At 43.9% G+C, this 14690-nt stretch overlaps 1 protein-coding gene across 2 annotated transcripts in view; it reads left to right on the top strand.

The window, feature by feature from the left end:
• Window positions 1–14690, top strand: part of DCX (doublecortin) — a 77295-nt gene that overhangs the window by 42519 nt on the left and 20086 nt on the right. The window contains exons 4-5 of one of the 2 annotated variants that reach the window (XM_014256538.2): window positions 10090–10192; window positions 13660–13782. In XM_014256538.2, coding sequence (XP_014112013.1) covers window positions 10090–10192; window positions 13660–13782 — 226 coding nt within the window. Of the gene's footprint in view, window positions 1–10089; window positions 10193–13659; window positions 13798–14690 lie in introns of both variants that reach the window. The other variant, XM_014256537.2, reaches the window with a different exon arrangement.

Raw genomic sequence — 14690 nt, 5'->3', positions numbered from 1 at the left:
GAAACAAACAAAAAAAACCCCACAATGACAAACCAACCAAACAAACCACCTGCATCTTTTAATGGATATTATTAATGTGTCAGCTTTGCTGAATTTAACTAAGGGTTATTTAACATCCTTTTATTTAACTGTAGTTGCAAAGTTACTGATCACAGTCAAAAAGAGGACTCAGAATGCTTTGACCCAGGGCTGGTGGGTGCATGATTGAGATCAGAAACTGATTCAAAACCTGCCAAGGAACAATAAACTCATTTCTGCAGAGGTAAGGCTCAGTAGGAAGGGTCAGGGAAGGAGAGAATCTACAATATCCACCCCCAGAAAGGTGAAGACCACTGTGAGGTGCTCCCTGTGTTCATTTCTGCCTCTCACCAGAGCGCCAGGGGGAATGGGCAGCTCAGCCCAGTTCCTGTGGCAGGAGAGGGAAGCACTGCATGGCAGGTGCCAGGCTGGTGCCTGTCACACCAGCAGAAAGGATCCATTTATCATGGAAGTGACACTCAGTCTCGAGGGGTGAGGGCTGGGGAAGAGCCAGAGAGCGAAGGATCACCAAAGAGCCGATGAATTCACACAGCAGCGGACGGAGGAGTTAAAAACCCTGATGCATCATTTCCATGGTTCAAACAAGCAAAGCAACACCCAATTATCCCTTGGAGTGCAGGAAGGGAATGTCAGTGTGTGCAGCCATCTGCAGAGCACTCATCTGTGAACTCCTGCAGTCACCTCTGCACCGTTCCAGAGGTGGAATGTGCTGCTTCCTAGAGATTGGCAAAATAACAGATACATTTCTGTTTCTAAGTCTCTGGCCACCTCCTGTTTCCATCATATATCTCTTGGGGGAATCTCATAGCAATTAGTTTCTAATTGCTTCAGTAGTCTACAAGTGATTTGATGAGAAATGCCATGCAAATGTAATGGTTCTTGCATGTTTCACAGGAGCAGAAATTAATTGCATCATCATTTTAAAAGCTCGTGTTCTTCCCATTCCCCCTTTCTTCCATCACATAATATTTTATATTGCAGAAGAGAAAGGTCAAATATGAAAAAGTCATATTTTTGTTTCTCTAATCAGGTGCTCTTCTGCCACTGCTCGGTGGCACAGATCCACCCTGATGTGCTCTGTGTTTATTGCCGTGCTGTAATTCGAGTGGTTACTCCCCAAACCAGTGTGAACCCTGTAATGCCTCTCCCAGGTGCTGTTGAGTTGGGCTGGGAAGGTTTTAACCTCCTGCCTTCTGGAATCCCGCCAGTAAATCAACTGCATCTTGGGATCATCTCCAAATGAAATTTGCTCGCCACGCAGCAGCAAGGAGACGTGATGGGAGTGTAAAACAGGACAATTTTTCACTGCAGAAATACTTGAACTCACTCCAGACAATTATGCAGCCTGCCATTTTACACATCATCTATTTCACTATTCCTGCATCAATTACTCCATTAATGTTGCTGCACACTAAGCTAGAACCTGTCACTGGTCCTGCAGACGTGTAAAGGATGAAATGCATTGCAAAAAAAAGGCAGAAAAAGGTTTTTTCATGTGAAAGGCTTTGGGACATCCATTTCAGCAGCCTCTCTACATGTGCTATACAAAGTATTTTTATCTCCCAGCCTGCTTAACACTGTTAATTTCTACCCTAATATGGTTTAGCTCAGGATATAATGCTGAATTTTCCACTACTCTGTTTGCTGTCAGCTGAGTTGAAAAGACCTGTTAATTAGAGAGATAGAAAAAAAATAATAGCTTTATTCAAAGATTAACAGAAATTAGGGTGAAAACAAAACTCTTCTGGTAAGGAGGGGATATGCATTCAGTGTAAATTCAGGATATCTCCCAAAACACAAAGAACAGGTTCAGAATTATAATTAAGGAAGAAAATTTAGCTCCCTGGAAGAACAGCTTGATAACAATTGTTACTTTCCTTTAGATTTCATGTAGCATCTGTTACAATTTAATTTTTGAAGGCCACCATTTTTAATTCCCATTAATCTCCAGAATTAACAGGCTGATAAAGATCCTGGCAAACACTGAAATTTAACAAGTCAAAATGCCTCTAGGAGCCTTTACAGAATATTTAAGGAATTGAGCAACAACACTGATGCTTTGAACGAAATGAAATGCAAAGCCAGTGTTAATTAGACATAGACTAATGTAATTCGAGAATTTGGCTGACTTGTATCCATAGGCTGTAAATGAATTTATACTGCTGGAGGATGGGGCAAACCACATCAGGTTTGGGGATATGTTAGGAAGAGTTACTTAGAGGTCAAATATTTCACACTGGTGTCTTTTTTTCCATGAAAGTTGATAGCAGGAAGTAAAAATATCAACTCCTCAACATGTGCCTCGGTGGGGAAGTGTAAAATCCTAATTTTACAGGTGTACAAAAGAGAGGGGCAAACCCTGAACCTGTGCCCAGGCCCCCTCATACCCCAAAGGACTGGGGCCTGTGTCTTCCCTGGGCTGGGGAGCCCAGCATGGCACAGAGGAGCCCAAAAACATTTGCCAAAGTGCCAAATAAGATGAAGGGAAAGCATTTTATCCCGTTACTTCCCTGATTTATTGTGTTTTGATGCTTTTTTTTAATTTTTTATTGCCCACTCTTGACAAGAAGGTTACATAGGCCAAACAAGGCCAGGCCGCTGTGTCTTTTAGAGTGAGATTTGTGAGTTTTTTGTGATTTACTCAATCCTAATCAGCATATTCAGTGCCAAGGAGGATGGGGGTGTCCCTTACGAAGTGTGTCAGTGTGCTGCTGTGCCAGGAGAGACACAGCCAGTGCAAAATCTGCTCCTTCAAAGGAGTGCTGGCGCCTGACGTGAACTGAAATGTCCCCGAGCTCTCCTGATGCACTGATAAAAACAGCAAGTCTGACACTCATTTTCCCCCAGCACTTATTTTGGAAGGAAGTTACTGATGTCAGCAGGACAACCTCAAATAACTCCATTTCTCAGAGAGGCTGCCTCAGTGAGTAAAACACATCCACGTGTTACAGGGAAGCTCAGTCGTACTCAATGTAATTTCCTTTGTCTCTCCGGGTGACTACCGAAGACAAAATTTTCTCTTTACACCACATCACAGAGGATGTAGGAACAAATAGAGCTGTTTTGTGTAATCTCCATTTTCCCAGAACTTTATTTGTGCCGGGATGCTGCCCTCTCCTTCCATGGCAGCAGTTAGGAAGAAGGGGTGGCTTAAAATATTTATATTAAATATTTTTAAATTCTATTATATTAAATATTTTAAAATATTTAATATTTAAAATATTTACCTCTGCAAATGGAAATGCATGAATACATCAGTTTTGTCCCAGATCACTCCATCCTGGCACAATGTGTTGTGTTTGTGTTGTAAGCAGGGTGAGGATCTACTTCCCAAAATCCCCTCATCACTGGCAGTGCCTCATTCTAGAGAGCCCTGCACGAAGCTGAACAGCCTTTCCCTTTTATGAAACTGTGCACAGCAGGATCAGCATCAGCTGATAGATTTTAGGAGGGTTTTTTTTGAGTTTTAAGTCCCATTAATGGGTATTCCACCCTCACCTTTACAGGTCCTTACTTTCAAGACTCCCATTTCAATTAGTCTTGCTTGACCTTGGCCATGTAATTGTGCTACTTCCAAAATCTCTGCTGCTCTTGTCATCCAAAAGTACAGTTTCCTCTCAAGAGTGATGAGGGGATGCTGATTAGGATTCAGTTTTCTGAATTCCTAAGTGCTACCTGTTCTGGGGCTATTTGTGCTGGCAATCTCTCCTTTCAAAGTCAATCTATCACCCAGAATTCCTCGTTTTATGGTTTTCTGACTGGAGAAATGGTAATGTTTTATATATTGGTTTGGATGGCTGTGCTCTTTGTTCCCCCAAACTTCACAGCACATTTATCCTCGGCGTAATACCCTCATGAATGCAAGAGCAAGCCTTTCTTCTGGTTAAAAAGAATCAACAGCCTGAATATCTGTTTCATAGTCTCCTCCATATGTATAGGGAATGGGGATAACAAACTAACCTCTCTCCCAGAGGCTAATTGGATTTCACACAGTTTGGAAGCACCACTAATTCATCAGATATATTAAAATTCAGCTTTAACATTCCTACTGGGTAGCTTGGCTATTGACCTCCCTCCCTCCTGCTTTTTGTTCCATTCTGTTTCAAACTTGCCCATTTCCAGCACTTAAATAAACAGGCACCGTGTGCTGCAGCCCTTTGAGAGCAGAATTTCTTCATGCATGAAGTCTTTACAAGCTGCTGTGGACATACATGCATGAATATTCCTTATTCCACTTAAATAAGCATCACAAATGCTTATCCTAGAAATAATGCATATTGGTCAGGAGCTGGTGTCCCTGCTCTGGTTTAGTTGCCTCATGAAGTGGGCATAAGCACTCATGATCAACCTGCTGGAGTTTTACAGCATAATTAAGAGGATCTGCATTTTTCAGCAACAAAAAGGTGTAAAGATTCCTTCTGGCATCAAAGAAAACATTAGATCATCTTGACTGGCCCAAAACTTTCTCTTCTGTAGGTGAGAAAGGATGAAAAAAAACCTCCACAGGAGAGTGGAATTTGATTGTTTCAATCAGACTGTGTAGGTGTGTAGGTAGGGCCTGAATGGTCTCTGTGAATGCAAGAAAAAGTTGAGATCTTTGAATAATGCATGAAGGAATGGAAAAATCTCTGCATGTTCCTATTGAGAGAAACCCAGATGGCAGAGGTGACTTTTGCTGCCCTTCATGGTGCCTCACAGGAGTCAGGGGACAGCGTGGCCGTGGTCTGGCTGGGTCTCCACGTGGATGTTTGGTGGCCCAGGGGGGCAGAGATGGAAGAACAGGTGACAGAGGCCCCTTCCCTCACTGCTGGGTAGCTCAGAGAAGGGCTCCCCAAAGTGCAATTAAAATATTTGTGTGCCACGGGCTGGGCATGCAGGAGTGCCCTGGGCCCACTTTGGAATGTTAATTATTTGTGGTTTTCCTGCTCTTCTTTTTATTGCTTATCAATTTTAAGCAGATATATTTTTTCAGGAAAGCAGATAAGTAATTATCTTTCTGTGAATGCAAATGTGGAATCTGTTGGGGTGTGTGTGTGTGTGTGTGTGTGTGCATACTTTAAAGAAATAATTGAATCCAAACATCTCTTATTTTTAAATGCAGGAAACCAGAATCTAATAAAATGTAAATCAATTCAGTGTCTGCTTTGGGCTTGCAGTCTTCAGACTGTTAAAAAGAAAAATGTATTAAGTGCTGTGCATTCCAATACCAACATCTTTATTTTCCATTGCATTCCCTTAACCCTTCAGTCTTTTGAAATCCTTTTGTGGGTGTGTGAAGAGCTTACTACCCATGTTCATCAATTCCCATATTCCTTCTGAATCTTTCTGTGGGTGTTTGGTTTCTGTGCTGTGCTTTGCTGAATGCAGACACCCAAGTCACACATCAGGAAGCACAATTTTCTTTGTGACTTAGGATTTTGGCTCCTCAGACCTGAAACAAACAGGCCACTGCCAACCTGACTTGGAGTACAAGCTGATGGAGTATAAATAAATCCCTGAGATTGCTGGTGTGAGTTAAAACAGAGTTTAAAGAGGTTTTAGTGACATTTTCAGCTCAGTTAACTCTTGCTGCCTGTCTGGCTGCTGCTCTGACTTGCTCAGATTAGTGCTGAGAGAGAAAGGACAGGAGCAGGCATCTAAAACACATTAATTGTGTTTATCTGATGATTGGATGTGTTCAGTTTCACAGCACTTGTCAAAGCAGCCTAGAAAAGAAGAGTGTGTCTTAGCTAGCTCTGTTCTTACAGGCTGTGTGTATCACATGCAATTGTCTTCTGTGGCCTTTTGGGCCCTCTTCTGGCTTTTTCTGTGGACATTTGTCCCCATGTTCTGACCTTTGGAAGCCTACAGGCTGAAGAACTGTGGTGATTTAACGAAAGCAAGTGGAGATCTGTTTTCTTCGAACATAACCATGAGATTTGCAGAAACTTGGGGACTTTGAAGCTACTTCTGTACTGCCATCACTGTTCTGCTGCCTAAATCCCTAAATGGGAGGGATATTGCAGAGCATGGTTTACAAAATCATGATGACTGAGGGAGAGAGCTAAAAATAAGCAGTTTTTCTGACTGAAAAACACACTTCTCTGAAGGGTGAAGGGGACAGTTCAGTTCAGCCTCTGTCACTGCTGTGCCCCCCTTTGTCCTGGAGTGACAGTCAGGGGGCAAAAGGAGCTGGGAAATGCCAAACCTTCAGAGCACCCCAGGCTCTGCACTGCTGGCTGAAATCTTCAAACTTTTTATTTCTAATTCTTTTTAATTGTTTTACTTATTAATAATTTCCATTTCTAAATACTGCTGCTGCCTCCTGGAGGAAGGTGGGAACAGCTAGTTACTCCGAGCTGTGCCAGTGTAGATCCTGTGTTTTTGCTGCCCCTTTTTCAGGTGAACACAGAATTTCTGAGGCATTTCAGCAAACTGTGAGCTTGCATCCAGGGATGTGTGTGAGGCAAGCTCCATTTTGTCAAAATCCTGAAAAATGCTTAGTTCTACAAGTGCTTTATTAAAATGAAGGAGGGGCTCAGCAGCTCTCACAAGGCTGCAGCTTTTCCTTTCAGCAATTAAAATTGCTGCAGCAGACACTGATGGACTGTCACTGCAGAAATCCCAGCTAGATTGTCCTCTCAGGGAAGCTTTTTCTCATATAAGCAGAGAAGGATTTAATTCAACAAGGAAAACCTAAGGAATGGCAAACTAATCTCTACAACCTTCCATTTCTTCCATAAGATATATTAGAAAGGTTTTTAAAGATCAGACCTTGGCACAAAGAAAAATGCTGCCATCAGATCTATTAGAAATAACGACTTTGTAAGAAATAAATTTGTGTCTCATCGACTGGAGTGTGAAGATATGATTTCCTTCCTTGGAATTGCTGAAGCTACAGGAATTGGAGAGCAAACATTTCATGCAGTATGATCCTTTCCCAAGTCAATATTATCCTTTCAATACTGAATTTCAAATTAAATATTACCCTCCCTTAAACAAAGGCATACTTGGAAATCAATGCTATTTATCTTGTCTACTGTAGTTATTTACACGAGTTTAAATTTTGTTATAGATGAAAAATGCTTGCAGATTGAAAACTGCAGGAAGACAAAATCTTCCTGTTTTGCTGTTCCTGGTGTCATGCTGAGGGTACATGACAACAGCCACCAACAAAATCACCATTTTCAAGTGGCAGCATTGGTCCTTGCACTATCTGGCTACTATTGGGCTTTGTCTTGTGCTTTAATAAATTTATAACTAAATGCAAAACACAGCATTTAAAAAAAAACTACTTTCAGGTTATCATCTGGGTTAAATTTTTTCTTGATATGAACTTTCTTTCAGGGTTGTTGTTTGTTTTTTTTTCATGGCGTTCCAGGTGACTTATTGGATATAATTAGAGTGGTAGATCAGAGTAAGCTAAAGCAGAAAATATTCTTTCCAAAAGTCCACACTGCTTGGGGGGACACTTTATCCTGGTGGATTTCTTTTTTCCATCCACCCCTCAGACAAGCTGGCTCTGGTGCTCTCAGATCCAAAAGAAAGTTTTCCCAGAGAAAGTTTCCTCCAGTGACTTCCTGTGTTTCAGGGACTCAGAGCAATGATCAAGGACTGGAGTTGAATAAACAAAAGGTAAATAGAAAATACCACACACGTGGTGAACATAAGCAACAGAGCTATGGCCCCATAGTACAGGACCCCAGTTATTTTCTGAATTTTGCAGTGGTTTGCACTGTTTAAGGAGAGTGGGGTTGGGTTTTGGCTGTCCTTTCTGTTGTGGTGAGCTCTTAGTAATGGAACTTACAACAGGAAACCAAAAAGGAACAAATAAAGCAAATACAGAAGGGATTGTTTCCTGAATATTCAGAGTTCAGCAAGCAGATGATCTAATTCTCTACCAGCCTCCAGCGCTCATCCAGGTGTTCATAACTATAAAATACACATAAAAACTGCTCTCTGGAGGGACAGGAATGCAGAAAAGTGAATTGCAAGTATCCCTGTTTGAAATGCAGTCAGGTTCCTCTCCTTGGACACGCTGGGACTTCTCCATCATGTTTGAACTCTTGGATCTGAAGATTTTCTTGATTGCCTGCATTTTCTTTTGCTTGGGATGGTTGTGGGCAGTCAAGGATGAAATCCACTCTTGGACTTCTGACCTGGAGACAACAAAAGAATCTGTGGGTTCTTTCTGATTTCATGTAAAAGGCTGGGAAATTTTTGAAGCCTTGTGATCCAACTTTAGATCACAGATTGAACTGCACAGTGGAGCAGAGCAACCCACAGGTCTTTTCAGTGGCACAAGTGTAGTGTTTAGCATTCAGATGGGAACTGGTGTGTTGAGCCAAACCCAATTATTTGCAAATGAATCCGTGCCACACGTCCTCAGGGGGCAGGCTGTAATACCAAGTGCTGGTTTGAAATGTCATCTTTTCTTTGGGAGAATTCTCTACAGATGAAGTTAGCTACTTTCAATCTAATTTTAGGCAGGCAGAAATAGGAATTCACCGGAGCTAGCAGAGAAAATTCTAACTCTGCTCAAAGCCACGGCAGATTTCAGGCTGCTCCATTTTGAAAGTCATGACAATGTGAAAAACAGGCTTTTCACTAAGGTTTGGCATCGTAACCAGTGCTGGCACTCACAGGCAGTGCTTTAATTATACATTATCCTAACCAGTGTGAAATACTGAGCCTTATTAAGATAGCCAAAAGCCTTCTTTAGAGCTGATTTATTAGAGCTTGAAATTAACTTTTCACAGTCCAGCTCCAAAAGATCGGTAGATACAGAAATTCAGCTCTGCCTCCAGTGAGTTCCCCGTGGTTATCTCCAGTGCTCTCTCCAGTCCCTCCCAGTGCCCAGCCATGGTAAAACACCGGTCAGCAGCAGCTCTGAGCCTCTTACCTCCATTACAAACACCAGTGCTGACCTTGGGCTCGCTTGGAATGCTTTCCTGGAAAAGTGGAACTTGGGGAAGCCACCGTGGGCTCTGCTGGCTGCTCGGATGTGTGGCTCCCCCAGGCTGGCTCTGCTGGAGCTGTTCCATGCTGGGGTGATTGCAGATGAGCATTTTTGCTGCTTCTGACACCATCTTTGGTCAGACTGGGATATCAGGATATTGTTAGGAATTGTTAAAGCAAGTCCATCACCTGTAGAGAATTGCAGATCTCTGCCGGCTGAAAATGGGGAGGAGCTCCCAGCCTGACGGGATCTTAAATTTTTCTCCCAGCAACCTGAATGCATTTTCACATTTCCAAACTCCCAGGTATCAGTTCTCTGATTAAATCCGTGGATCTGGGGCTCCCACTTCTTGTGTTTTGTTTCTGTTTGATGCTGCAAGGCAGAGTTTGGAGCTCCAGGTACTGCGAGATAAAACTTGCTCCTGTTGAGGATGGCAAAAATGAGGAGCAAGGCACTCAGTGAGGGAGAGGCTGGCACAACACCAGCAGTAAATCTGGATTTAAATGGTGCTGGGCTGGGGAAGTTGTCCTGCAATACCTTGGGTCTCTCCACCAATCACACAGATAAACGTTTTGGCTTTAAATTTGTCACCAGGATTGCTCAGGAGGAGTTCCGTCTCTCCATCTGGGCTTACACCCAGTGATTCCTCGAGGTTTTGGGCTCTGTAGGTACCAAGAGAGCCCCCAGCAGAGGCAGTGGTGTCACAGCCCTGCCAGTGTGGCACGGGGGGGCACCTCTGTTCTTATTTTAGCAGCAGCTGTGTCATTCCTTGGGGTGACTGATGCATCCTGTCAGCTGGGTGGGAAATGCCAAACCTCCGAGAACGGGCAAGGGAATTGTCTGGGGTTTTTATCTCTGCTTTGGTTGTTTGTTTTTTTTAATGACTCTGTTAGGCTTGACTTGCCCCAGGAAGTTGTGAGATGGGCAGCAGCACATTAACTAATTAATTAATTAATAATAGATTAAAAAAAAATTAATGGAAAGCAGGAGCACATTAAGGTGGGAATGGGGGGAGCAGCAGAGGCAGAGCCCCCTTCTGCCTCAGCAAAAGCTGAGCCACATCAGAACGTTGCCAATTAAAAATAAAATGAATGACTTTGCTCTCTCTGTAGGTGACCTGTCTCCACGATTTCTTTGGGGATGATGATGTGTTTATCGCCTGTGGTCCAGAAAAATTCCGCTATGCACAGGATGACTTTTCCCTGGATGAAAGCGGTAACATCAAACACACACTGTGGTTTTATTTCATTTCCATTCCCTTGCTCCTATCTGATAATAACGCTGCATGCTTTTGTTCTGGTTTTTAAGACCCAGTACATGGAATTTAACATCCTTTTGTGATACTTATCCAGTCAGCAGTATTATAATCAGGCAAATACTGACGGAGGTAGCCCGAGTCAGAATAAATTAATTCCTACAGCATTTTGACATTTACTGCAAAATCTGGGAGTGTTTATACTTTCAGTTTTCTCCAGTCACAGTCAGATAGATGCATTTTTCTTGAGAACTGATCCTCCTTATGTAGACACATGCATATTAAAAATGGAAACAAGCAACAGTTGAAAAAAAAAAAATTCACATTTCCACTTCCTGCTTCCACCGATTCAAAAAGCAGGGCAATAATTCCCTTTTTGGGGGCATGAGTGGGACAGCACCGTTATTTTTCCTTGTTACCACTGCCAGCAAAAGTCTGTAATAATGTGAGTCTCTGTGATCAATTAAGCCACGAAATCTTTGATTTTACAGAATATACAGAGCTTGCTTGTAGGACTTACCACCCACCCCACCTGGCAACTGTACCCACCTGTCTGCAGGTGCCAGTGAGTGAAGCAAGAGGAAATTAATGTCATTTTAGCCATTTAAACTAAAAAAAAAATGTGGTCTCCAAGCATCTAGGCTCACTTCCCAAAGCTCTGGGTGTGCTGTATAAGGAACACAAGCCCCATCCTGTCCTACATGCTGCAAACTGGCTCTGTATTGAGGACCAAAGAGGATTTTTGCAGGATGCCAGGAAGTCAAGCAGCCTCCAATCTCCAAACACCGTGTTTTTTATTTCTCCTTTGCAAGCCTGATTTTATTTTAGTGCTGGTACTTCTGACCTGTGTACTCCAGATGAACCCATTTGATGGTCTTGGGTAATTCAAAGGAGGTTTCCAAGGTTCAGCTGAGCCTTTGCAGGCAGAGAATAAAGCCTGTGTCAGGGCTGGGGAAGTGATCTGTAAGCTGAGCTTCACGTTGTTTTTTACCACTCAGCAGTTGAGTCAGCTCCACAGGGAGCTCCATGCTGGAAAACAGCTCGGATGCAGTCCTGGCAGAACAACTGGATGGAAAGCCCAGCTCTCTGCCTTCACTTCTGCTCGCTGCTCACTTATCCAGCTTGGATTTCTCTGGCAGAAAGGAGCCAAGTTTGCTGCTGGGAAGGCAGAGAGTAGCTCCAGAGGTATTTTCAGGGGAGCCTTGCAGCTCTCAGGAAGCAGATGAGGAGCCTCAGCACGGTTTTCCCATTGCACACCCATCACCCTTCCTCCTTCCAAGGCAGATGCTGCCAGGAGAGCTGCAAATCCTGAGGTTTTGCAGATGAGTGTCACTTAATAAAATCTCTGTCATGGGGAAATTCCTCTTGCTTGTTTGGATGACACACACCAGGATTGCTGGTTATTATGTTCACTCTGGCAGGACATCAGGAAATAAAAAGAAACAGCCCAAGAGAGGATTATGTCATCTTTTTCCTCTGGCTGCCCACCACAGCTTCCACCCTCTAATCCCTGCTGCTGAGCACCTTCCAGATGACATTGCTCTGTCCCTTTTGTACCCACTGGTTTCAGCACCGTGGAAATGTCACACTTTGGTGACATTTAGAGGCCTTTTTACACCAACCTCAGCACAGCCAGGTTTCCACCTCCTGCAAAAGCTCAGGGATTGCCTCTGGTGTTCTGACACTTGCCAAGGGCTGAGCTGGAGGAATTCCTCAGAGTCAGCCTTTCTGTGCTGGAAAATGCAAAGCCAGGTTTCCTTCCAAGGAATTGCTCCTCAGGGAAGAAGATAAATTTGGAAGCTCTTGCAAAGACCTAACACGAAGTATTTTTACTTTTTAGGTTTAGGGTTTTTTTTTTAGTGAGTAATTCAGGTGACTAAACACAACTGCCTGACACCCTTTGAGTTCCCTCACAACATCAGTACTGCTCTTCATGTATAAAAAATTGGGGCTATATTGGTGCTGGACCTCTACAAGCCTTTCTGTGACATCATCTGTGGGAATTCAAGTATTTTTGAAGGAAAAAACCCACAACTTTTTCTGTCCCTGATTTACAGTTTCCAAAATTGATTTAGCAGGAGACAAAACAAGCTGACTGTAGGTTTAATTCCTGCCATGCAGCATCCCTGGAGCACAAGGCCTCCTCTGCTCACATTCTTGTGCTGCATGACCCAAGAGCAAAACTCTCTCTCAAACCATCCAGAAGGAGCAGAGATGGACCCTTGGCTGGCTGAGAATCAGGAAAGCCTGGGGAAAAATTTAAGGCAATTACATTTTCGTAGATACACTGATATATAATTAAATAACACATACATTTAGGTCAGACAGCTTGCTTTCGGTTGACCAATTATTTATCTACTCTGTGAAGCCTTAATTCCACTGGGGACTCGGTACCAGGGGGTCCTCAGTGTGGAGCATGTGGGGCTGAGCTGAACTTTTCCATAAAAAACTGCCTGCATGTGGAGCACGTAATTCACATCTGTAAAAACGACACATTTTTCACGTCTTGGTGAGGACAAGCTGTTGGAGGAGATGAGGTGGGACCAGCTAACATTTGACAAAAAGGAAATCCCTTTTTTATTGCCTTCTTCTTAACTGGGTTAAGTTAATAACTTGAGGGGTGGAAAGTTCTTTTTCTGTTAGCTCTCACTGTAAATAAAGCCTGGTTCTGAAGATCAGGCATGCCTGAAATCCTGGGACATGTGGAGGTTTGTTAGCATTGCAGTTCCCCTCTGTAGATCATGTTTACATTTTCCACTCTTCCTGGCCTATTTATTTTTTAGGAAAGCACAGTTGGGGTTCTCATCTGCTCACTCCTTCCAGTACATAAATCTGCTGGGCTTGTTTATACAAACCTTCCTGAAAGGGACGAGTGGCCAGGACAGAGGATGTGCTTTGTAAAACCATTTTGTCTCCTTTGCTTTCTGCATCTGAGGAGCTGCAGCTTGCTGAGGACAGAAGAGGCTGATTCCAGCTGGGTGAAAGCCTCCTGGGGCAGCTGCCCCATCTGCCACTTGGACTTTATTTACATCACACCATGAGCTGTTTGCTGGCTTTCTGCACCAGCAGAAAGAGCACTCATCGTTCCTGTTACTGGGTCTTCATGGAAGGGTTATGGCAAATGAGCTGGATTTTCTTGGTCTGAGCGTTCCCTCACTCAGTGCTGACCATTTTCCTTGTGCTCAGGAGAGCCAAGGGAAGGGGTAGAAAATGTTTGGTACAACACAGGTAGGAGCCAGCCTAACACCTGCAGAGTCTCAGCACCTCCTCTAGAGGAGCAGAGCTCTCGAAGAGTCTCCTTTCAGAGAGAACGCTCTTCTCCCGGAGAACAATGATACCAGCTTTCCTCTTGGTGTTTTCTGCATCTCTTTGGGGACCTGCACTGAGCTGCCCATGGCCATAACCAGGTGGGTTTGTGTTTCCCCAGAGTGTCGGGTGATGAAGGGGAGCCCAGCAGGTGCCACGGGCAGCAAATCCTCCCCCACCCCTCAGAAGAGCTCGGCCAAGAGCCCCGCGCCCATGCGCCGCAGCAAGTCCCCGGCCGATTCAGGTAACCACCAAGATGGTGAGTGATTGTTTCTTGGTGTCTGGGTTTCACTGTGCTCAAGGGAAAAGCACAAACTCCCTGTGTCTGCATCGGAAACTCGGGTGTCTTTTGGAAGCGAGAAGCGACAGGGGCGCTTAATAAATATTGGGAAGGAATTCCCCGGTTGGTGAAGTGCAGCTGTGGCTTGAGGTTGTCCCACACACAGTCTCACAGCCTCCTTCCTCAAAAGCATTTCAGAAGAAGTTTCTATTCCCCAGGCAGGAAATCAAGGCCCACAGTTCTCCCAGATTGTCCCTGTAGATGCAGAGTGATTTAGGGTCACCTCCTGTGGAAAGCAAACGGTGATTATTGCACAGGTCAGGAGTGGCTCCTTCCCATCATTATTTAAAGGAGACCAGACTGCAGGGCTGGTGAGGGGTTTATCGATGTGACACTGAGACACTCATTCACTAATGGAAGAGAAGGAAAATGGGAGTCCTGATTTGCTTGCACCATTTGAAATGCCTCCCTCCTTCTTCAGCAGCACCTGGGCTGGCAGCACACGTGGAGAGCTGCAGAGCTGCCAGCCCAAGGCTGGGCTGGACATTGCACTAATTCTGGTAATTGGTAGCTTTTAGAGGCATGGAGAGTTTCTGGGGTTATGATTGATCTCTCATCTGCCTGCCTGTTCTGTTCCAAAAGAGAACCAGATGTGGCCTCTCATTAAAATGCCCAAATCATCAATTAAACATGTCAGAATTCCAGGAGAGCTTCACAGCTTGAGTTCAGGTGTCCCACAGCATCAACACAGGTGATAGAAACCAGAAATTCCTTTTCACCATCGTGCTAACATGCTACATATTGCATGAGAACATCACACAACAGCTGACCATCACTAGAAATGGGATTATTAGATAGAAAATGGGATTATT

The sequence above is a fragment of the Pseudopodoces humilis genome, chromosome 15 (genome assembly GCF_049639895.1).
Source record: "Pseudopodoces humilis isolate 2021_Gansu_Grassland_sample_001 chromosome 15, ASM4963989v1, whole genome shotgun sequence".
Classification (NCBI taxonomy): Eukaryota; Metazoa; Chordata; class Aves; order Passeriformes; family Paridae; genus Pseudopodoces; species Pseudopodoces humilis.
This window is presented reverse-complemented; position numbering and strand designations above follow the sequence as displayed.